We start from the raw sequence: 23577 nt of genomic DNA on the forward strand, positions 1-23577 counted from the left end.
AACAAGTTTTTGCCTTTTTGTTTTTGTAACATTCTACTGCTTAGCACAGTGCCCTTTGCACAGAGGAAACGCTTACTTAATTCCTCTGCAGGTTTGCTCGTTACTCTTCACATTCTCTCTACCCTGGCACTCTAATCTCTTGGCCCTCAAGCTCACATTCACCCTGGGCTTCATACTTTCCAAGTACCCAGTACCCCTGCAGCAGCCTTTCCTTCAGATTAGCTGGTTCCTCCAAGAACCTCCATTTTAATAAAACATGCTGGGGCCACTCATGGCTTCCTCCTTCTCTAGACTGGACTCTTCCCTGCCTTGATCTACCATGGCCAGAGCCAACGTACTGCTCCACCACTTTCCAGTTTCCTTTTATGTGCTATCTTCCTCCCTCATCAGAATGTAAGCTCCTTGAAGGCAGAGATCTGCTTTCTGCTGGTGCTTGTATTCCCCAGCACTTAAAACAATTCCAAAATACTTCTCCAATTAAATCTGCCCTTCCTCTTAACCTTCCTATTACGGCATTAAAAGGGGAGAGCTGCTAATTTGGGGTCTAAAGACCAGCTGAGAATTCAGAAGCCAGGGGGCTGAGATGGAGACCAGGCTTGGGGGGCAGCCAGTGAAAACGCTCAGAGAGGGGAAGCAAGAGATGAAAGGTGCGGCCCCCTAAGAGCCTAAACCATACAGATCTGAGAAATCTCTGATCCACTGGGAAAACTGAAACAGATTTTATCTTCTATCACAGGTTCTCTCCCACCTGGCGGGTGGGGCCCCCTGAGAGACAAAACCTTTATTAATAAATTACTGAGGGGGCGGAGCTACCCACACTAGGAGATAAGGCAGAGGTAAAGTCTCTCCAAATTTTAAGGAGGCGTGGCTACCCATACTGTGGAGAGGCAGGGTAAAGGCAAAGCTTTTGTTGCTAAATTACTGAGGGGCGGAGCTAACCACACAGTAAGGAGGCGGGGTAGGCAAAATCTTTGTTGCTAAGTTACTGAGGAGGGGCTACCCACACTGGAGATAGGGCAGAGGCAAAAACTCTTTCTAAATTCTAAAGGGGCGTGGCTACCCATACTGTGGAGAGGCAGGGCAAAGGCAAAGCTTTTGTTGCTAAATTACTGAGGGGCGGAGCTAACCACACAGTAAGGAGGCGGGGTAGGCAAAATCTTTGTTGCTAAGTTACTGAGGAGGAGGGGCTACCCACAGGGCAGGGGCAAAGTCTTAACTGCTAAATTATCGATGAAGTGGGTTCACCTACCAGAAGAAGAGCCTTTATTTATGAACAACCCTTAGGGAAAGGCGATCCACAAGAGGTATGCTCATAGGCGTGGCTTTAATGATTGAATTGTGGAAGACTGGGGCCACCTATGACAATCCTCCTCTTGCCTTTACCGGTAGCGCAGGACTCCCATAAGAAGCTAAGCCTTTACTGCTAAATTATGCAGAGGGCGGGGCTACCCACAAAAGCTGGAGCCTCTAATTTCGTAGTGGGGAGAGCTCAGAGGCGGAGATTACTACTGAGAGCCCTGAGCTCTACCCAGTAGAGGCGGAGCCTGCTGGCAGGAGAGTCCATGAGGGGCGGAGCCTTCATTGCCGCATTCTGCACGGTCGGGCCCGAGGCGCTATATTTATTGTTACCAGGGGTGGGGCAACCCTGAAAAAGTGAGACCAGTTAAAGTTCTCTAAGACTGAGCCGCACCCAAGAGGCGGAGCATTGGGGGGGCGTGGCTTTTACTATAGATTTACGGACGGAGTGGGGAAAGGGTTAAAGGCCCTCGGACGACCGGGGCGCCATTTGGAGGCGGGCGGAGTGGAGGCAAGATCTGGCTTTGGGTTGGCTGGCGGCTTGTCTGTCAGTGCCGAGGCGGGCACTCGGTTTGTTTCCTTCCTTCATGGTTGGGTGTGGAAGATGGCGGCCGCTGCCCTGGCTGCGCCTGCCCGTGAGGGGGCCTAGCCTCGCCGCCTCCGCCCTCCTGCGGAGGAGAGCTACGCGGCCTGCTGAAGAACAGGGGGGAGGCGGAGGAGGAGGCGGAGCAGGAAGAGGAGGTGGGCGGAGCCGCCGCCCGGGAGCCTCGCAGCTGAGCAGGTATCCTCCCTCCTTTCCGCTTTCCCTCTAAGACTTCTCGCGCCCAGGCCGGGCCGCTCCGAGGCGCGACGCGACCCTCTCCCAGGCCCGCCTCCCAACCTTAGGGGATGGAGCGGGCAAGTCCTGAAGGAGTGATCCCCTTAAGCAAGCACAGGAGTTCTAGAGGGCCCTGCCCGCTCTCCTCGGACACTGCGGGGCAGACCCTTCCTCCGACGTTCCGTCTGTATCCCCTGCATGGATCATCCCTAGTATTTACTATACCAACCTTAGCCCGCTTGTTTTTTTCCCCTTCACCACCAAAGGTGAGAGGTAGATGCGGTTATCATCATCCCCATTTTACAGATGAGGAAATTGAGGCAAACGGAGATTAAGGGTCACACACTAAGTGTCTGAGCTGCATTTGAACTCAGATCCCTATGGGTGATGTTCCCCTGCCTAGTAACCTGCGAGTAACCCTTTGCATGAAACAGACAGGACATGGGGTCAGCAAATGAATATTTACCAATGATCTACCGGCATGCTTTTATACAACAACCTTTCCAAGTTGCTGCTGTTATTATCCCTATTTCACAATTTTGGAAACTGAGGCAGCAGGTTAAATTACTTGGCCCGGGGTCAGCCAGCTGGCCTTGAGAGGACCTTGGGACTCAGACCTTGATCCCGGGCCGAGCCTGGAGCCTCGGCACAGCGCTGGTGAGCGCCGCAGTACTTTAATCTAGTTGTTAGTAAAGTTACATGCATCAGTTCCTCCTGATGAGGAAACTCAGTTCCAGAGAGATGGAGTGCCTTGACTAGGTCCCATGCCTGTGAAGTGTCAGCTGCAGGATTTGAATCTGGGTCTGCGGGGCAACAAGTCCATTCTCCACCCAATTCGCCAAGATCCTTCAACAGGCATTTCTCTGGGGGCAGCGAGGTGGTGCAGTGGATAGAGCCAAGCTGGGAGGAGCTGAGTTCAAATCCAGTCAGACTCTTGCCTTTTACTGGCTGTGTGACCCTAGGCAAGTTACTTAATTACCCTGCCAAACGCCAGAAAGGGCATTTCTGGACTCAGAGCCCCCAAAGAGCTTACACTTTCTTTGTTTGGTTAAAAATTCATTCACTCAGAAAATAACCCAACTTTCCTCTGCTAGAGACATAAGGGAACACAGTTGGCAAGTCAGAATATAGCCAACTGAGGTGTTGGAACTGATTTGACTTCTGGACATTAGTGAAGGAATATCTTCCTCCAAAAGAAGATTTCTTCTCTGTTCAAAGGACCTCATGTATGGAGATTTACTCTGTTCTCTTTAGCTGGGAGTAACCAAGTTTTCCTGAAGTCTTTCAGATGATTCTGGAACTATTTACATTTGCAGTAACTAGTCAAACCAAACTTCTGTCATGATGTGGGGCAGCCCAGTGAAGTCTCCCCGTCAGAGCAGTGGCTCTGCTGCCAGGCCTCTAGTGTACCCCTAGGATCCCTGAGGCTCACCGTGCACTACCAGAGGTCCTCAGACTATTGGAGGGCCGGACTATAGTAAAAACAAAAGCTCACACTCTGCTCCGCCCCTCAGCCCATTTGCCATAACCCAGCAGGCGCATAAACTCCTCAGCAGAGCATCTAGCCCTCAGGCCGTAGTTTGAGAACCCCTGCATATGGCTGAAGTCTAGTGCAGACCTTTCTGCCTGGCACCACACGTGCTCCACCACGCGTCTGACTCACAATTAGATTGTGAACTTGAAAGCAAGGATCGTCTCCTGCTTTCCCATCCCACCTGCCTTGGGCATGGAACTCACCAGATTAAACTCGAGTCAGTGAGAGCTCAGTGACACACAAATACTAAATACTTAGTTCAGAATGCTCAGCCCAATGTGGGTTCTTTGATACTTTGAACAAGCTGTGCTTTTATTCATGTGTTACATATTCCCACAGATCACACTTCCTCTGTCATCTCATCTTGTAAGGTTGTTCTTCAGGTGCCCTTGTAGAGTCTGCCTCAAGATGATCCATCCAGCGGCTGGGAGGCTTGGAGGGGTACCAGTGCATCAGGTTGTGTCCATTTAACTACAGTCAAGAATTCAGGGCTGAGACTTCACATGTTATCTAAATCAATGCCATTATTTGACAGGTGAAAAAAACGAGTTCCAGAAAAAGAAGGTGATTAACCAAATCCTGGTCATCCCGGTAACTAGTAAGTGGAAAGAGAGCTTGCATTCATGGTCCGGCCTGAGTGCACAAAGAGCCCTTCTCCATAGCTCAGATGACCAACTTACTTCCTTTTGGTCATCCATAGCCTTCATATCATCCCTCCTGGCATGCTACTCTCTGTTAGTAGCATGTAACAGCCTACTGACTCTCACTGTACATCTTTCTCTTGTTTTGGGGGTTTCTTCGGAGATCATGGTGATGGGGGTTGAGGTCCCTTTAAGAACCCCCCCCCAAGGCTGACCTTTGATTTGCAAATCCTGGTCTTTCCCCATCCCCCACAGGATCTGAGCTAACTTGGGACATCACCCACAAGCCACTTTAGGTATAAAGGAGCCAAATTGGAGCTCTCTCTTTCCTTGCAGGAGACCTTCCCCCCAAACATGGTATCCTTCTGACCATGTAAGGGTTCCTGTCCGCCCAGCGACCACCTCTGGTCCTAGTGTCTTTCTACCTTTAACTTTACTTCCAAATCCCTACAGTAAACCTTTTTATCAATCTAGGTTTTCTGGCCTCTAAATTCCTTTTATAGGGGACTCTGTGTCTTCATGTGACTATCTTTGTGCTGACCCAAAAGGAATTCCCCTTCCCTAACTCTCATCAATGGTAGTTCATTTTTTTTAGTCAAAAAGCATTATCAGAATATTGGTGTCACAGAGATGGCTATTGTCAGTGGTAAAATCAGTACAGTGCTTAATCTAATAAACTCTACTTGATTAAAAGTGGGATACATATTTATGTGTGCATAATATATGCATATATATACTGCATTATTATTTTAATTAAATGTGAAAAACAATAATGAATATGATAATGGTAATAAGAGAAGCAGAGTAGGACAGAGGAAGGAACATGGGCTTTGGAGTCAGGCCCTGGGTTTAAATCCTCCATTTGCTTCCTTATCTGGGTAACTTTGGATGAATCATCCTGGTGAACTCCTGAATGGCTGGTGTGATTGGCAGAGATAAACTTAAGCCTTCATAAGATTGTTCCCTGGGGCTGACAGGAAGAAGGCTCTGATAGAGATCAGTTTAGCTCATGGTTCCCCCCTCTGTGGAGGTCATCCATTCAGAAAAACAAGTTAGGTCAAGTCCCTGAGGCTAAATTTTGCCTATAAATCAGCTTGTGGCCCATGACATGGAGGCTGTAGTCTTCAGGTCAGTCTGACAAGCTCTCTGCCTCATGGTATCTTTTCCCTTATCCCCCATGCCACATGGTGTGTCTCCTTTCAAGCCCACTTCTCCTCCTTAGAGCTGACTGACTCTTGGGCTGCTAAGTTCCTTGCCAGCTAAGGGCATGCCCCAACCTTATGGCATATTTCCTTTCTCCTGGTAAATGTCAGATTCCACCAGGGAACTTGCCCCTTCCATCACTGACTATTAAAATCCCTTTCCTTGCCATGTGCTCTCCCACTCTATTTCATATTTTTCTTTCCTTCTGTCTATTGTTTCTCTTCATCAGCCATATCAATCCCACCTCCTTCAGTTTTTAGTTTCCTCTTCTATAAAATGAAGGTAGTTGAATTTAAAGACCTCTGAGTTCCCTTCAGTTCTAAATCTAAGATCTCAAGGTTGTGACATTGCTTCTCAGTAGCTCAGTTTCTTCATCTTTAAAACAGGAGTGATAGTATCTACAGAACTGACCTCACAGGGTAATTTTGAAGCACAAATGAGATTATTCGTGTAAAGCATATGGCCAACTCTGTAAATGTCAATTATAGGTTTGTATGAGCTTTCAAGTAGTTCCTAAGTTATCCATAAGTTTTTTAAATAATGTATTTTAAGATTAAAATATATCTATCTCAGGAGACATAGTTTAAAACAAACAAACAAAAAAAGCAATATAGATCTAATATATTCATGTGAGATAGGTACTTGTCTCTACTTTAGGAATAGGGTACCTTAAAGAGGGATCTGGTTTTTAAAAAATAAAATTATTATTTATAGTTTGATAATAATGTCCTTTTTTCTTTTGACCATATCAATACTCATTTGACCAATAGTTTTTTTCCCTGTAATACTCAGTCCTTAGAATAAATTTTCGTCATAGTTCTCTTATGTACCAGAGACTTGACAACAGTATGGGGAACTAGTAGGGCATTTTTATCTTAAGAAATATACTGATATAAGTATCACAGTATAATTTTAGGCTACACAACAGAAGGTGAGTACCATTCTAAGAATGGTGAGCTGAAATCTGACAACCACCAAAAAATAGAAAATGTTTTTATTGAGTATTACAAATGTACAAATAGTATAGTATAATAGGAAGCTTGAAAATGGCAGCAGCAGCCAAGAATAATATAGTATTAGATTTGGGCTTTTCTTTTGACCTCCTAGAATTTCTTATGATTACTATACTTCTCTATTTCTACTTTACTATTTTTATCCCCTTCTCCTAGCTTCCAGGGGTCTCAGAAAATGTAGACCCCTGAGTATGATACATAGTAGCTTAGTTTTTGATCTTTGTGCCATATAGTTAGAAAATGATTACATCTGAAATTAGAGATTTGATGCAGGTTTAATGTTACATGTTCTGGATTATTTGTGGTTAATGTGAATTAGAATGGAGGAAAAAAATGTTCCATTTTAAAATAATAAAATTGATGTTTTAAAAATCATTGCAAAGCTATTAAAATTTTTAAAATATCATTGTAGTTACTGGAAAAAAAACCTCATCTTTCAAAATTTAAGCAGAACTTGGAACATTGGGAACAATTTGTTCAGAAATTTTTAATTAATGGAAACTATATGAATCCTGTTCTAGGGAGACTTTCTAGACACCGTTTAAATGGAAGGATAAAAATGTTTCTGAATATGATTGCTGGACAATGTATAAAACCTGTCTACCAGCAGCAGCATGATTGAATTGAAGGCAAAATTGGGATACTTCATTATGTATTAGTCTTAAATATTTATTTTAAGTAATGATCTTTCCATAAAAAGAATTTAGGATGCAAACTTAATAGAAGATTAAAATGCCTGATTAGATCTATCCCTACTGTTTCATGGTATAAAAATTTCTTTTAAAATCTTCATATTGAACCATACTTAATATCATGTAAACCTAGGATTCTGTTTCTGTTAGTGGCACTAAGAAGTAGTTTATGGGGGACAGTTATCTTCTATAACAATAACTTCAGAAAGTGAGTTTTGTGTTTTTACTAGAATATTCTGATTCCCTGAAGAATCATTTATCATTAAGTTCATTTATCTGATAATTTAATATATTTCCTGAAAAGATTCAGCTTTGAAGGTTGGGTTCCTTCCAGTAAAAGTTGTCTCTTGCCAGAATATCACTTGTCCTTTCAATTCATGGGACTCAGTAGTAGAAAAACCAATTGTACCACTCTGTAAAAATTTTAAAATATCTGATTCTACGTGTATTGCCTGTTAGATTAGTTGATTTATCATTAAATATTTATAATTAATTAGTTATTATATCAACTATTTCACTGAAGGACATTTAGAAATTAATTCTCCAGTCTTCATTAGGAAATCATCAGAATTTCTTAAGAAATAGGGTTTTTTTTTCATCCCTCAGTAGAATCTATATAAAGGAATTTCCCTGTGCCAAAAATAAGTTTTGTCTTCCTTGCTAAAGTGCAATAGAGATTCTCTTTAGAAGTCAAGCCTGTAGGTTTCCTACTGAGTCTTTAGTTGTGTATCCATCTTCTGTTTTTATTAGCAGAAATTTTTAAAAATAGGATTGTAGATTTAGAGTGTAAGAGACTTTAGAGGTGATTAAGACCATCTCAATGAGTAAACTGGGCCCTACAAAGAGACAGTTACAGGTTACAGTGTAAGAGTTGGGATTTCATCATGGTTCCTCTAACTAAAGTCAGAACCTTTTCTACAATACCATAGCTTCCTTTATATTTTTTAGATAACTTCTTTGTTACGGGAGCCACCTGCTAGTGGCTGCTGAGATCTAATACTGACCATCAGAATAGATCCCTTCATGTGAGAGAATGATAAGGATACAAGGAGACTGAGAGGCAGTTGTTATCTGACCTCTCTTCTCTTGCCTCCAATTTATTTCATTCTCAATCCACAAGCAACATCTGCTTCAGTAAAGGCTGATTTGCAATTCCTTCAAGTGTGTTATGATTCACAGCTCTGGGGGCTTTCAAAGAACCAACCTGACCCTTAGTGGTGCAGTCCCCTTTCACCCTTTACTGGCTTTTAGGGTTCACACTTAGGGGTGGTCCTTAATACTTCTTCATATAAATTGGCATCCAAAGAGAGCCTTCCTTTTTTCCTCTGGGGAAAATAGCCTTTGAAATGAGTTGAGCTTATTAAATCATTTTCTTTAAAATGAGTTGGAGATTTCTTTGCCAGACCCAGTATTTTTATTTTTATAAAAGCCAAACAACTCAGAAATAAATGTTTCATAGCATTTTTTCTGGAACTGGAGTAGGTCAAATTTTGTTACAACTAAATCAAATCAAAAGATTTTGTTGAATTGACTATTGCTTTAAATTACTAGGCTGATGAATGCTATGGACTTTTCTTGTTATATATTGTAGTCAGGTGATCATCTGTTAATTATATACATGGCAATAAGTAACAACAGTGAAAATTAATAGGAAACGATAATATGAAGATCCCCTGGTCACCATTATCATCATCATTATTATAGCTCTTTTTGACTAGAGTTCCTATCTTTTTCCACCTTTTCTCTTTTTTATCAAACCTTCCAAAATTTTTTTTAAAATGACTGATTTAAATTTAATAGCTTCCTCTAGTCTCTGGATGAAGTGCTAATGAAAGTAAAATTACCACAATGGGAAGCCACTAGAGTATTAGAAGACTCAAATTGAATAATTAGCTCCTGAATAATCTCTCCTTGTTTTGAGTATTGTTGGAAATTAAGTGGACCCTCAGTTGGGAAAATGACCTTCTTATACGGAAGCTGTCATGGAATTTGACATGTAAAACTGCCCTTTCATAGCCTGATTTTTTTTTAAACTTTTGAGGAGACGTACCCTGTTGGGAAACAAAACATTGAGTTTTGCCCAAAGTTGCCCAAAACAATGGAAAGCAAAATTCAAGTTCTGGATTTTATTCCTCAAATAGTTGCTCACTTAAAAGCAATTAACGTTTATATCGTTAAAGGAGGAAGGTGAATATTTTGTGGAAACAGACTTTCTGACAGATAACTACCTTTTTTCTGAGTATTCTTGATTTGGTTGCATTTGGTAGATAGTAATCTAGCCATAAGAGAAAAAGAAAATGTACCAAAAAACTTGTCATCAGAAGGGAAAATCTTCCTGAAATATGAGGGCATTTTGCACTAGAATGTGATATTAACATTAAGGAAAATTACAATCTATATTTGAGGATATGTGTTTGTAGTTAATATTCATTTGTTTTAGTTGTGACTAACTCTTTTTGTTCCTATTTGGGATTTTTCAGCAAAAACACTTAAGTAATTTGCTATTTCCTTCTCCAAATCAGTTTAATAGTTTTTGACCGTTAGTATTCATTTTGATTGTAATATTCATTTGATATTATTCATTTTCTTTCAATATTACTTGAGAGACAGGAAATAAGGGACTAATATTATTCAAGATTTATTTTAGGATTCAGAATTGTGTCTTGATATGTAAGCTTGATCGAATAGTGTTCAATTTATTTTGTAATTGTTCTCAGCATATTGCCTTTGAGTACTTATCCCCCAAGTTAGGAGGACCTGAGTTCAAATGTGGTCTCAAACATTTAACACTTCCTAGCTGTATGACCGTGGGCAATTCACTTAACCCCAATTGCCTCAGCCCCCCCCAAAAAAAAATCTTTATTCTTTAAATTCTTAGTTTATATAATTTTACCAAATAAATTTTAAAATACGAATTTGAAAACATGTAGATGAGTTACTTAAAAATCCTACTGGTATTTTAAGTATTTAAGTATCCTCTTAAGTATTTTGAGTGTGAAAAGAACATATTTAAGTAATCAAAGGATCAGTGGGTTAAATTAGTTAACATCTCCATCCTTCAATTATATTGTAGCTCTTTGAAAGGAAATCTGTGGCAAAAATACATATATATATATTTTTTTTTTTAAATAGTGTTTTGTCGAATAAGATAAAAGAAGAAAAAAGTATAGAGAATTGTTATTCTAACAAACTTAAATTAATATGACTTAATGATGTTATAAACAGGTTCTCTATTGACTGCAGATTAGAGGACTAGGATAGTGTTTTAATATGATTGAGTTTAACTTAATCCTACTCCCCAAATACAGTAGTACAGACTTTTATACTCTCTCTCTCTCTCTCTCTCTCTCTCTCTGTCTCATCTATTTCACTCTCATAATAAATAATGACATGAATACTGCTGGGATGAAGCTTTCTGCTTTTGGTTGTCCCATTAACTGTCAAACATTTAGCTTTGCTATCTTGATAGCTAGAGAGTTGGAAATAGAAGCAAATTTCATCTGTTCCTTCTTTTTTTCCTAGGGTAACTTGCCCAGGAATGGACCTCCAAGGGATTCTTTCTATTGACTCTGATTAGCAACTTGCTGGAACAGGGATACAGGGCATCTATTTGGTTTTAAAGATCATAAATCAATATATTGATTTACTTTAGCATATAATTAAAATCATGTTTTAGAGCCCTTAAAGAATCAGAATGCTTTTAAGGGTAATAAAAATATAAAGAAAAGGTTTCTGCTGCTGAGCATTCTATATCTGGAAAGACTATTTGTTGCTACTCAGATTGCAAAGATCAATCTGGATGAATAATCTGGAATATCTGGAGAGAGAAAATTATTAATAAATCCATATTAAGACCATGGAGAAGTGTAGAACTGAAATATAATGGAAATCTGAAGAAATAATGAGAATAAAATTAAATTATTATGAAAATAGCAATAGATCTTTATGGTTTGGAAGAGGAAGTTGGAAATCAAGAGTATTTCTTACTACTCATGTAATTCTAAAATCAAAGATGAATATTCTTATCCTTGTACCTGTTTCACTTTAAAAGCAAAGTTGTTCCTTTCAGTTGAATTTTTAAATGTTGCTCTTCCATTTTTCTGGTTTTTCATAGGGCCTACTACATGCATATTAATTTTACTACAGGAATGATTGTGCTTATGCTGTATATAGTATATTTGTGCTTATGCTGTATATATGCCAAAGAGGGCACATTTGACTTGAGAGGCATGATAATTGCTTTCTAGTAGCTTAGTTTGTAAAGACTGGGAAAATATGTGTACATGAACCATTCAGGAAGTATACTGAGTATTTTAAGTGCCAACGTCATATACAGTAAATATATATATAAAAAACTGTATTATAGTTATAATATATATAAAATTATATAGAAAATATATATAGGAAAAAATGCAACTGGAGTTGAAAAAGATAGAGCTTGATATAGGAGAGTAGGCAAGGAAATCCTTGTAGAGATCTATATAAGCAGATCCTGAAGGAAAGATACAGTTGGGATAAAGAAAAAGTAAGAAGAAAGTTTTAACATGTGCAAAAATGAAGGTAGGAATATGGCATGTTTTCAAAAGACTGTGAGAAAATCATCCTACCTGATACAAAGGGTCCACTTTGAAGAATAATGGGATTGCTTCAGTAGAGTCAGATTATAGAGGGTTTTAAATTCTAGACTGGAGTTTGAACTTTATTCAATGTTTTTCCTCCATACAGTGATTGGTACCTGAAGTGAGGATGCCTCAGATCCATCCTGTAAGGATGTAAGTCACTGTGGCTTTCCAGGAAAAGCCCAAAACAGCTACCAAGTCCAGCAGTAGCACAGAATGGATGGAGAGGTGGGCCGGCAGTCAGTTGGTGACACCCAGGACTTAGCAGAACAATGTTCTGATGGTGTGAACCTGTGCTCTAAAAGAGGGAATCATAAATCCAGCCTCCAGCTCAAAGAACAAGAAAAGTCTTCTCTATCCTCTAGATGGTCCTGCCACTCTACAGGACTCTCAGGTAAGCAAGAACTCCCGGTGGAACTACAGTGTGAAGATGGGGAAACTTATGAAACCTGCAACCAAAAATGGTGTGAAGCCACCACAGGGATTTTTGTCAACTCCAGTACTAACTTTGACTTACAGTGTGAAGGTGAAGATTTAGAACTGTCTTTCTCTGATAACCCAGAAGAAGAAGCTCAGGGAGTGCTTAGCAAGGATGATGAAAACGTAGTCCGCGTTGATACATTTGATGAAGACCTTGAACCCGTCTCCAGGGAAGCTTTCCCTTACAGATGTAGGAAGTGCAGCACATCTTTCCAGGATCTAGCTAGATTACAGGAGCACAGGAAGATCCATATAGTTGAACATCCCTATCGCTGCCCCATCTGTGGCAAAGAGTTCTTCTGTGCTGCTAATTTGCGCATGCACAAGTTGATCCACTCTAGTGATAGGCCACATAAGTGTCCTGAATGTGACAAAGGATTCATCTGTACGGCAGATGTATGGCGACATCTACAAAATGTTCACAAGATTGAACATGCCAAAGTGGCTTTAGGAAATGATACTATGAAGATCCCCTGGTCTGCAAACAGCCGAAATGAGTATGAGGCTGATCCAGATAAACGGAGTTCAAAGGGCCAAAAGCCAAGAGGGGAGGAGCTCAGACCTCATGTCTGTCAGACCTGTGGTAAGGGGTTTCGTAAACCAAACCTACTTTCCAAACACAAAGTAATTCACCGTCAGGAAAAACCATACATATGTCAGGAATGTGGCATGGCCTTTATCCAGCTGCTCAGGTTGAAAAGGCATCAACAAACACACTCAGGAGAGCGTCCTTTTTACTGTGATGAGTGTGGTGGGACCTTTACCCGATTATCATCTCTACAGCGCCATCAACGTATTCACACTGGAGAGAAGCCATATTCTTGTGTTTATTGTGGTCATTCCTTCACTGAATCAGGCACTATGAGGAGGCATGAACGTACACACAAAGTGGGAAAAGATTAGTGGCTGTATGATTACTTTGTTTTTTTCATACAAACCAAGACCTGTTCTCTAGGACAAACTTTCCAAAACACTCACTAGAAACTTAGTCTAACACCTCTTCCTTACTGTATTCCATCTTCCAGTCATATTTATGGATGCCATTTTTTTCTTGGAAATGGTCCAGTAATTTCTGCCAAAAAAAAAGTCTCATCCAGTATTGAACCTTACATTTCTATCCATAGGCAAAAGTAATTTAAAAAAAAAATATGTATATATTTTTTTTAATTACTTTTGCCTATGGATATATATATATATCATTTTTTACTGATTTTTGTCAGTTTGTATTGGATAGGATTCCTTCCAAAAGACTTATTGTTTAATTTGGGACTTTTACAAAGATATATCTGTCTAGTCTTTAAAGGCCCATATCAGCCTTTTATACAGTTTTGTGTTTAAAACTTAAAGTACAGCCTTCCTCTAGTGTACATTATTGAGAATCTGGGTCATCTTTGTTATCTCCATTTTTTTTTAATGAAAAATATATTTTTTGGGAAAAAAAAGTATGTTGTAAAATCCCACGTCCCTAATAAACTGGCCAATAATTGCTACCTTTTGTATGGCTGAATTTGCATATTTAAAGTAAATTGATATTTGTCTGGAAATTTTTGATTTCAACTTAATTTATCAGTGCCCATAAATGAGATGGCAATATGACTATTTAGGGAGGATTCTCTTCCCCCTCCCCTTGAATACGAACTACATTAGTCTCATCTTCAGATTAAGAAATATAAGTATTAATGCTTTCTGAAAGATACCTAAGGGCCTAATTAGTTTTTAAATCCTTAAAAATAACTTAGTAATCAATCAACAACCATTTATTAAGCATATAAGATATGCACAGAATGGAAAATTCCAACAGAGAACTGGGAAGGGCCATCTACAAAAGCTCTCTGAGCTAAGTCTTGCTAAGGTTCCTATGAAAGGAAAGGGGAGGAAAATGAACATTCCAGACATGAGGGACATCCAAATACACAGAAATGAAAAGTGGAATATATCTGGCAGGAATAGTTAATTAGGTTATTATGACTATGTGGCCAGACCATAGTCTGTTTGGAGAGGAGTAATGTTCGGTATGGAAGTCATCTATCATTTTTTATTAGTCAGTACCTAAAAACAATCCACAAGTATTACAATGGAATTTCAAAACAAGAAGCAATTTTGAAGGGAGTACTAGCATGATAAAGGTGCTGCTTTCATCTATTTTTCAGCTGTTTCAAATTTGAAAAAAGGGTATATGTAGCTTCTGGTTTATTCCCAGTTATTTTCCTGTTACACCTTATGATGAACTTGCATCTCTCAAAAATGGTGTACTCATTCCAAAGAAATCTCCCTACTGTATCCCTGTTGTTGTTCCCTTTGCAGCATTTATCTTCTATTTAGATTAAACAGGACAGCATTTATTAAGGGCCTGTGTGTCAGGTATTTAGGATACAAATATAAAAAAAAACAATCTTAACTTTCAAGGAATTCGCATTCAGACAGAGGAGATTACAGGTACACATATAAATAGATTAAATGTAGAAAATAAAGACAAAGTTAAAATCAAAATAGTTTAGGAAGAAAGTTATTAGCAGTTGAAGATGAGTAAAGCTATCATCTAGAAGGTCATAGTTAAACTGCATCTCTGTTGGAGATGAGGAAGGAAATATATTCCAGGTATGAAAATGTGCATAAAAAGGTGCAGAAATAGGAGATGGAGTGTTATGAGGAATGCAGAATATAGGAAGTGTGGAGTAATGTATAATAAGTCCAGATTGACAGGTTTTAAAGACTAAGCCAAGGAGTTTAACATAGAGACATAGGCAACCACTAGAGTTTAATGAATAGGAGAATGACATGTTCAGATTGAACCTTAAGGAATATTATCTTGGCAGCCTTGTGGAAGTTGGATTAAAACAAGCCAGACTAATTAGGCCATTGCAATAAGGTTATGGAAACCAAAACTAAGGCGATGACTACAATGTGACTAGAAAGGTTAAGATAAGATATGAAAGATCCTTTGGAAATAGAAAGCCACAATTAGCAACTGATTAACTATATAGGTTGAAAGAAAATGAGTCATGTATAATGCCAAGGTTAGAAACTTGGGAGTTTGAGAGATTGGTGTTTCCTTGAACAAAAATAAGGAAGTTGGAATAGAGGTTGATATAGGGAGGCAGGGGACAGATAATGTATTCTGTTTTGGATATTTTGAGTTTAGAATGCCTCCAGAACATCCAGTTTGAAATAGTTGATAGGGAATTGGTTATGGGGGTCTGACGCCCCCCATCATTGGAAAGGTGGATTGATTATTTAGATTTGTAAATTATCCACAAAGAGCTCATTTACCTATAGAACCTAAAGTCACTGAGAGAGTGTGGAGAGAGGAGGAGAAGGAGAGAGCAATCTTAGGAAACGTGCACAGTTAGAGGGTGTGAAATGATGAAAAGAAAGAGAAATTAATAAGCATTAAGTGCCTTCTATGCTAAATATCTCTTTAAATTTATCTTTAAAATATCTCCTTTGATCCTCACCATAATCCTAGAATGCAGCTGCTATTATTACCCCCCTTTTATAATTGAGGAAAGTGATGTAGGCAGATTAATTGACTTTCCCAGGGTCACATAAGTAGTGTCTGAAGAAAGATTTTAAAAATCTTTCCTTAAAAATCCAGGTTTTCATTATGCCACCTAGCTGCCAGCAAAGGAGACTGAAAACAGAGATAGGAAAACAAGGAAAACTAGAAGAGTTAGTGTGACAAAAATCCAGAGAGGAGACACTGTCTATGGTGGCAAATGCAGTTGTCAAGATTTGCCACTGTGAATGGCTAAGCTGTTCTGGGTATTATAAATTTTGAGGTAAGTAACAATGGAGGGAGATAATTTGGAACTTAAAACGTAACAAAACAAAACAATTTTTTTTTTTTATTATAACTTTTTATTGACAGAACATATGCTTGGGTGATTTTTTATAACATTATCGCTTGCACTCACTTCTGTTCTGACTTCCCTTCCCTTCCTCCACTCCCTCCCCTAGATGGCAAGCAGTCTTATACCTGTTAAATATGTTATAGTATATCCTAGATACAACATATGTGTGTAGGACCGAACAGTTCTCTTGTTGCTCAGGGAGAATTGGATTCACAAAGTAAAAACTAACCTGGGAAAAAATATGAAAATGCAAACAGTTTACACTCATTTCCCAGTGTTCCTTCTCTGAGTGTAGCTGATTCTGTCCATCATTGATCAATTGGAACTGAATTAGATCTTCTCTTTGTCGAAGATATCCACTTCTATCAGAATACATCCTCATACAGTATCGTGGTTGAAGTGTATAATGATCTCCTGGTTCTGCTCATTTCACTCAGCATCAGTTCAAGTAAGTCTCTCCAAGCCTCTCTGTATTCATCCTGCTGGTCATTTCTTACAGAACAATAATATTCCATAACATTCATATACCATAATTTACCCAACCATTCTCCAATTGATGGACATCCATTCATTTTCCAGTTTCTAGCCACTACAAAAAGGGCTGCCACAAACATTTTGGTACATACAGATTCCTTTCCCTTCTTTAGTATTTCTTTGGGATATATTTGATAACTTTTGGAGCATAATTCCAGATTGCTCTCCAGAATGGCTGGATTCTTTCACAACTCCACCAGCAATGCATTAATGTCCCAGTTTTCCCACATCCCCTCCAACATGCATCATTATTTGTTCCTGTCATCTTAGTCAATCTGACAGGTGTGTAGTGGTATCTCAGAGTTGTCTTAATTTGCATTTCTCTGATCAATAATGATTTGGAACATTCTTTCATATGAGTGGAAATAGTTTCAATTTCATCATCTGAAAATTGTCTATTCATATCCTTTGACCATTTATCAATTGGAGAATGACTTGATTTCTTACAGATTAGAGTCAATTCTCTATATATTTTGGAAATGAAGCCTTTATCAGAGTCTTTAACTGTAAAAATGTTTTCCCAGTTTGTTGCTTCCCTTCTAATTTTGTTTGCATTAGTTTTAAAACAAAACAAAATTTGCCCCTCAAGAGATTAATGTTAACTTTCTAGGACAGTTTTGGTTGAATGATGGGAGAATCTGAAAATTAGAGAAGAGTGTGAGTTGGAGAGAGGGTGAAGATTATATTGGGAACAATTTGCTGCAGAAAATGGGAGGGAATGGGATGAAGAACAAATATAAAAGTGTTAACCTTAACCAAAAAAAGGGTGGGGAGGAAAGGCATATTATTGTTAGAGACTAGGAAAAGGAAGAGTGAGATGTCAAAACAATTTTGAGATTAAAAGAAAATGAGAAGAGGGAGCTCAGATTGAATAGTCTCAATTTTCATTCAAATAATGGGTCCTTCAATCAAGAGGGAAGGAAAGAAATGGAGGTGTAAGAGTTTTGAGAAGAGGTTTGGTAGAGCTGCTGTGTTGAGTGAAAAAGGGAATAGTTAATAAAAGGATCACCTTATTGAGCTTTATTGTTCAGTCATGTCTGACTCTTCATGACCCAGTGGACCATATAGCACATCAATGTTGTCCAGGAGTTTTCTTGGCAAAAATACTGGAGTGATTTTCTATTTTCTTCCCCAGTGAATTTGGGTAAACAGAGGTTAAATGATTTGGCCCTATCCACTAAGCTCTCAGTTGCTTTCTAGTTGAAGCTAGATAACATTTTTATAAGGTACCCAATCAATATTATATAAAGCTAATAGATAAAAGCTTAGGAGAAATAAGATTAAGGTGATTGAGTATCTTTTAATAGGAAGTTGATGTGTTTTGTCCATGCTATCTGGGTAGATTTTTAGAAGTAATTTGTTTTTAAGGTAAATTTTAAATTTCTGGGAAGCTAAACGTAGATAAAATCTTTAGAGATGAATTGAGGATAGGAGACTAATTAGCATGACAACCAAGTGGGTAAGAGGCAGATGTAGATGGAAGAAGGCCAAGTCTGGTGAAAACCTAAGTGAATAGCTCTGAATTTAACAGAAAAGATAATGAATAGGATTATAAATGCTTTGGTGAAAGGAAATACTGATTATAAGATTTTTTAAAAATTAATTGGAATAAAGTTTGTCAGCACAAAGATAAGTTATCTCATTCTTCATGTCTTAATTTCAAGGTTCTGTTCTGTATATAATTTGAATCTTCACAAATTCTAAAATTCGTTTAAGAATTGAAATAAGTGTTAAGGTCTTCTACTATTTCAAAGAATAGGATTGTTAACATAATTCTTTCCATAAACATTCCAGGCAAAAGATCCAGCAGCTAAATTTGAAATATATCTAAAAAGTGGATATAATGTAGTATTATTGCCAATAATGAGGATGGCAAAAAGCTGGGCATTGGACCTACTTTTAGTAGGGTTGGCTAACTAACTGTGCAGTCTTTTGCAAATAATTTAGACCTCGGTCATTTCATCTTTAAAATAAAAGACTTGAACTCAATAACCTCTAAAATCTCATTTCTTAAAAAACTCTATGAGAAGGCACCTGCCTAAATATAAACCAAGTTACTCTCACTGCGTAGCATCTATCAGCCATCACAGACCATCCTCAGCCAGCACACAACACAGACCAATTATATTCTATTGTATAAAAAAAACCTTATAGGTGGAAATGGTGAACCACTGTCTGTGGTCTTGAAGAATTGTGGGAAATGGGATAGATCATATATAGGGAAATGTTGCCTTGGTTTCCAAGATAGTAGAAAAGATGAATTTCTAGAAACTATACCACACATAAGCTTGATTTTGAGCTCCAGAAATGACCTTTTAAAATTATATTTTAAATTTTAAAAATTATTGATATTTCTTTTTTTACAATAATGTCATTTTTCAGGGACCCCCCAATAATACTTATCCTTCTACAACAAAGATGTATATTAAAACCAGCCAGCACATTGACCATGTCTGATGATGTATGCCTCATTCTGATCTTAGTCCACCACCTCTTTTCTGAAAGAAGGTAGGAAGGTGACTCTATCAGTTCTCCACAGGGGAAAAAAATAAATCACTGCATCCAACAGAGACACAAGGGTAAAAGATTTCCTGTTCTCAAGAAACTCACAGTTTAATGGGAAAGACAGCTATGTAAAAACAAAATACAATTAGTTGGTACAGGGGATGGAGTGCCAGGCCTGGAGTCAGGAAGACATGTCTTATATATTTTCCAAGTCGTTGATCATAAATGAGACTTTGCTTCTGCCCTCAATCTGCTCTTCCTTTTTTCAGTTCCTCCCCCTTTCTTATCCCTTTTACTTTTTTCTTTCTGCCCTACCTTCTATTATCCTCCTCCCTTTCTTTTCCCCTTTCTCTTCCTACTCTCCTATGGGGTAAGGAATACACTGGCTTTATATGGTTTATTTAACCATTCATTATAAGTTAAGTGATTTATTCAAGTCACTATAGCTACTAAGTGTGGTGTGTGAAGCTGGATTTGAACTCAGGTCTTTCTGACTTCAGGGCTGGCTATCTACTATGCCATCTAACTGTAGCTATCAATTACTTTTATATTTAAATATAATGGTACTTAGGTTGGAATAATTTATAATGAATGGCTAATTAAGCATATAAAGCCAGTGTATTCCACATTAAATCTCAAAGTCATGTAATTACAAGTGATTTCAGAAGTCATGTAGTCCAACGAGTGACTGATTAAGAATCCATTTTCAATCAGTATATATTCAGCCTTATATAAAATCCTCAATAAATGTATACTAGGCAAGTGAAGTTTGATTCTTCATTGATGATTACAGCATTAACAATTATAATAATAATATAAATATTTATAATAACCTACTATGTGCCAGGCACTGTGCTAAGTACTTTACAAATATCATCTCTATTTGATCCTCTCAACAACCCTGGAAGATAAGTGCTATTATTATCCCAGTTTTGCAGGCACAAAAGGGGGTTAAATGGCTTGTCCAGGGTTCACAATATGCTTAAATGTCTAAGACTATATTGAACTCCTGACTTCAGACCTGGCATTCTACCCCCTGCACTACCTGTCTCTCAGAGATGTATTTAACGTGAAGCCAGGAGTACAACATGGAGTCATCTTTCCCTCTCCATACCTCTTCTCTGGCTGGGTAGAGGAGAGAGAGGTCTTCATGGATGATCTGGAATTTGAGCTGGGACTTCAATGGAACAAAAGGCTCCCACTCAAGGGTCCACTTCAGGCACAAGCAAAAATCCCTTCTTCAGTTCATCAAGTAGTCATCTGACCTTCTCTTGAAGACTTACTTTCAAGGCAACTCATTCTATTTCGAGGTAATTCCAGTCAGTCTTCAATACAAGTGGTCAGGAAAGGTCATTTGATTGGCCACTGATGGTTCTATTCACATTATTTTCAACTTTAGAGACCTTAATTCTGCTTATTTGGATATTTTGTTGTTTTTATTTTTTCAGTGGTCTATTAGCCTTCTCAGACTTGCTGCCTCAGACAAATCTTTTCTATATCTTCTATATCTGTGATCCAGGAAGTGGATTATATGAATATTATAATCAAGAGCTTTCTGTAGTGTTTTTTTTTCAGTCCAATCTTATGTAAATAAAACTCTCCCTGCTTATTGCACCACATTCGTGATCCCAGGGGGATCCAGGCCAATAAAAGGCATTTAAACAAAATGTTGTGCATGACTACACATGTATAACATATCAAATTGCATGCCTTCTAAATGTGAGTGGGAGTGGAAAGGAAGGAAGGGGAAAAAATTTAGAACACAAAGTTTTAAAAACAAATGTTAATTATTTTTACATAAAACTAGGGGGAAATAAATACTAAATAATTTTTTAAAAAATAGAGTTCACAGTTAAATTGTTTTGTTTTTTCCTTTCTGTTCCTGTAATGCAGGTGAGACATTCACAAACCACTAGCCTACCAACGGGTTGTTACTTTTCAGGAATTCTTTTGTTCTACAAAGCATCTACAAAGCATGATATACTCATTGAGGATACTTTCTGCAAACTAGGGTTAGCATCTGCTAGAGCAGAAGAAAGTGGATTTCATTAGTATTGCAGCATTTGTAGCAGACTGATCTAACTTGCATTTAGAGAAGATTTTAGGGATGAGGAAAATAAAGAGTTTCTGTCATTTTAAAGATGGAGAAACTAAAACTCAGAAGGGAAGTGAGTCACCCAAAGTCACAGAAATATTTAATAATAGAGCCTAGATTTAAAATCAAGTACCTGACTCCATGTCACATAACAAGTTGGCAAAAATTTGGATCTTTAAAGGAAAAATAAAGAGGACCAGTTTTTCCTCTACATTAGGAGCTAAGAACATTATTTGTAAAGCCTCACTAAAGAACATTTCATATATTTTTCAACAATATTCACATAAAATCCAATTTTTTTCCTTGAAATGTGTACAAAGAGTTCTATATCACTCTGTATATATACAGGAGGTCCTCATTATTCAAGGATGATTGGAACTGGAAAAAGGCTACTTATAGTGACTCCACTTAAAATAGGGACCAACATTTCACAGTAAAAAGTATCTGTGTTTATGTGTGGAAGGAAGGGTTTAATTGGGACTTTATCCAAAAAAAAAAATGTAACTCAGAATTGTGAAAACAATTTTATCTTAGGTATAATAAAATTTAAATTATATTTATAAATACATTTTAAATTTTAGAACAAAGATTGTGCTAAAAAAAAAAAAGTAAAGTAAGGAAAACTACATTTTAACTATTTTGGATCTATGGAGAGAAGAGCTAGGCTAAGTCTTAGATTGATTTGATTTGTAGAACAAGGAAACATTTGCCTGATTAAAAAAAAAATTTCGTTGTCTTGGGAGGTAGATGAGAGGGGCCTGTCTACAAAGGAGAGGCCTTTGCTCATGAAAAATATATGAAATGTTCTTTAGTGAGGCTTTACAAATAATGAGTCATGTTAATACAGAGGTTCTTAAACTATAGCCCAAGGTCCAGATGCAGCAGGCTGAGGACATTTATGCGGCCCGCCTGGTTATGGCAAAGACAGCAAATGGGCTGAGGGGTGGAGACAGAGTGTGAGTTTTTGTTTTTGCTATAGTCCAGCTCTCCCACAGTCTGAGGGACAGTGAACTGGCCCCCTATTTAAAAAGTTTGAGGACCATTGCATTAATGGGAAGAGAGGGTGCTAATTTTTCTAACAAAATTATATGATACAATATTATTTTATTTGCCTTGTATTTGACTTTGACAATATGGCTGTAAAAATGGTCATTGCTACAAACACATTTTGAAAGCTTCATAATTTTTTTTTGGCATTCAGATCATTCTGTTTCAAGTGTCTAGCAATAATCAACAAGAGACTTCCTGCCATGGGTTGTATCAGGCAAGGTTAGGTACTACTAAGTAGAGAGGGACATTTGAGTGGGGACTGGTTACTTTTTGTAATATATTTATTTTATTTTTTCCCACCTAATTTTTTCTAATTGCATGTAAAGATAGTTTTCAAGATTCATTTTTGTGATATTTTGAGTTCCAAATTTTTCTTGCCTCCTTACTTTGTCTTCCTCCTTGTCAAGACAGCAAGCAACCTGATAGAAATGATACATGCATAATCATTTTAAACATATTTCCATATTAATCATGTTGTGAAAGAAAAATCAGAACAAAAGGGAAAAACCATGAGAAAAAAAAACAAACATCAAAACCCAAAATGAAAATAGTATATTTCAATCCACATTCAGTCTCCATCTTTCTCTGGATGTGGATGGCATTTTTCATCACAAGTCTATTGGAATTGTCTTGAATCACTATATTGTTAAGAGATAAGTCTGTCATAGTTGATCATCACACAATCTTGCTGTTACTATGTACAATGTTCTTGTTCTGCTTGTTTCATTCAACATCAGTCATTTAAATTTTTCCAGGTTTTTCTGAAATTAGTCTGCTCATAATTATAGAACATTAGTATTCTATTACATCCATATATCACAACTTATTCAGTCATTCCCTAATTGATGAGTATCACCTCAGTTTCCAATTCCTTCCTACCACAGAAAGAGCTGCTATAGATATTTTTTTCACATGTGGGTTCTTTTCCCTTTTTTTTTTACAATTTCTTTGGATATAAATCCAGTAGTGGCAGTGCTGAATCAAAAGGTATGCACACTTTTATAGCTCTTTGAGGAGTTCCAAATAAATTGCTCACCAGAATGGCTGGATTAGTTGTGACCTGACTTCTGCCCAAACCTGAGTTAGGTTTTCCTAGGGACTAAACCTGTGCTGCATATGTGGAAGGAAAAGTCTCTCCTGATGAACTGAGAAGATGCCAAATGAAAAATTATGTACTTGAGTAAGAGGCATTTTTAAATTGGTTGGAGACATACTTAGAGAACATCCACAGAGATAGTGTAAGGAAA

General features: G+C 37.9%; 1 protein-coding gene and 1 long non-coding RNA gene across 6 annotated transcripts in view; one reads left to right on the forward strand and one right to left on the reverse strand.

Annotated features, from left to right (window-relative positions):
* LOC141565461 (uncharacterized) overlaps positions 1-1526 on the reverse strand; it is an 84695-nt gene extending 83169 nt beyond the window's left edge. For both annotated transcript variants that reach the window (XR_012489027.1, XR_012489026.1), the window contains exon 1: positions 1250-1526. This is a non-coding gene — a long non-coding RNA (uncharacterized LOC141565461). The remainder of the gene's footprint in view (positions 1-1249) is intronic.
* Positions 1223-22582, forward strand: LOC141565459 (uncharacterized). Of its 4 annotated transcripts, none has more exons than XM_074308529.1 (2): positions 1223-1304; positions 11922-22582. In XM_074308529.1, exon 2 carries the CDS (start codon positions 12032-12034, stop codon positions 13196-13198), a length of 1167 nt encoding a protein of 388 aa, XP_074164630.1. In that variant the 5' UTR covers positions 1223-1304; positions 11922-12031; the 3' UTR covers positions 13199-22582. The 4 variants fall into 4 exon arrangements, with proteins under 4 accessions (XP_074164630.1, XP_074164628.1, XP_074164627.1 ...); XM_074308527.1 differs by lacking the exon at positions 1223-1304 and adding an exon at positions 1516-2077 and having other exon boundaries at positions 3987-22582; XM_074308526.1 differs by lacking the exon at positions 1223-1304 and adding an exon at positions 1516-2077.
* The last annotated feature ends 995 nt before the right edge of the window (positions 22583-23577 follow it).

The sequence above is a fragment of the Sminthopsis crassicaudata genome, chromosome 4, assembly GCF_048593235.1.
Source record: "Sminthopsis crassicaudata isolate SCR6 chromosome 4, ASM4859323v1, whole genome shotgun sequence".
Taxonomy (NCBI): domain Eukaryota; kingdom Metazoa; phylum Chordata; class Mammalia; order Dasyuromorphia; family Dasyuridae; genus Sminthopsis; species Sminthopsis crassicaudata.

What these genes read in the sequence shown, in the direction of transcription:
- LOC141565459 (XM_074308529.1), top strand. Translation starts at nt 12,032, where the DNA reads ATGGATGGAGAGGTGGGCCGGCAGTCAGTTGGTGACACCCAGGACTTA.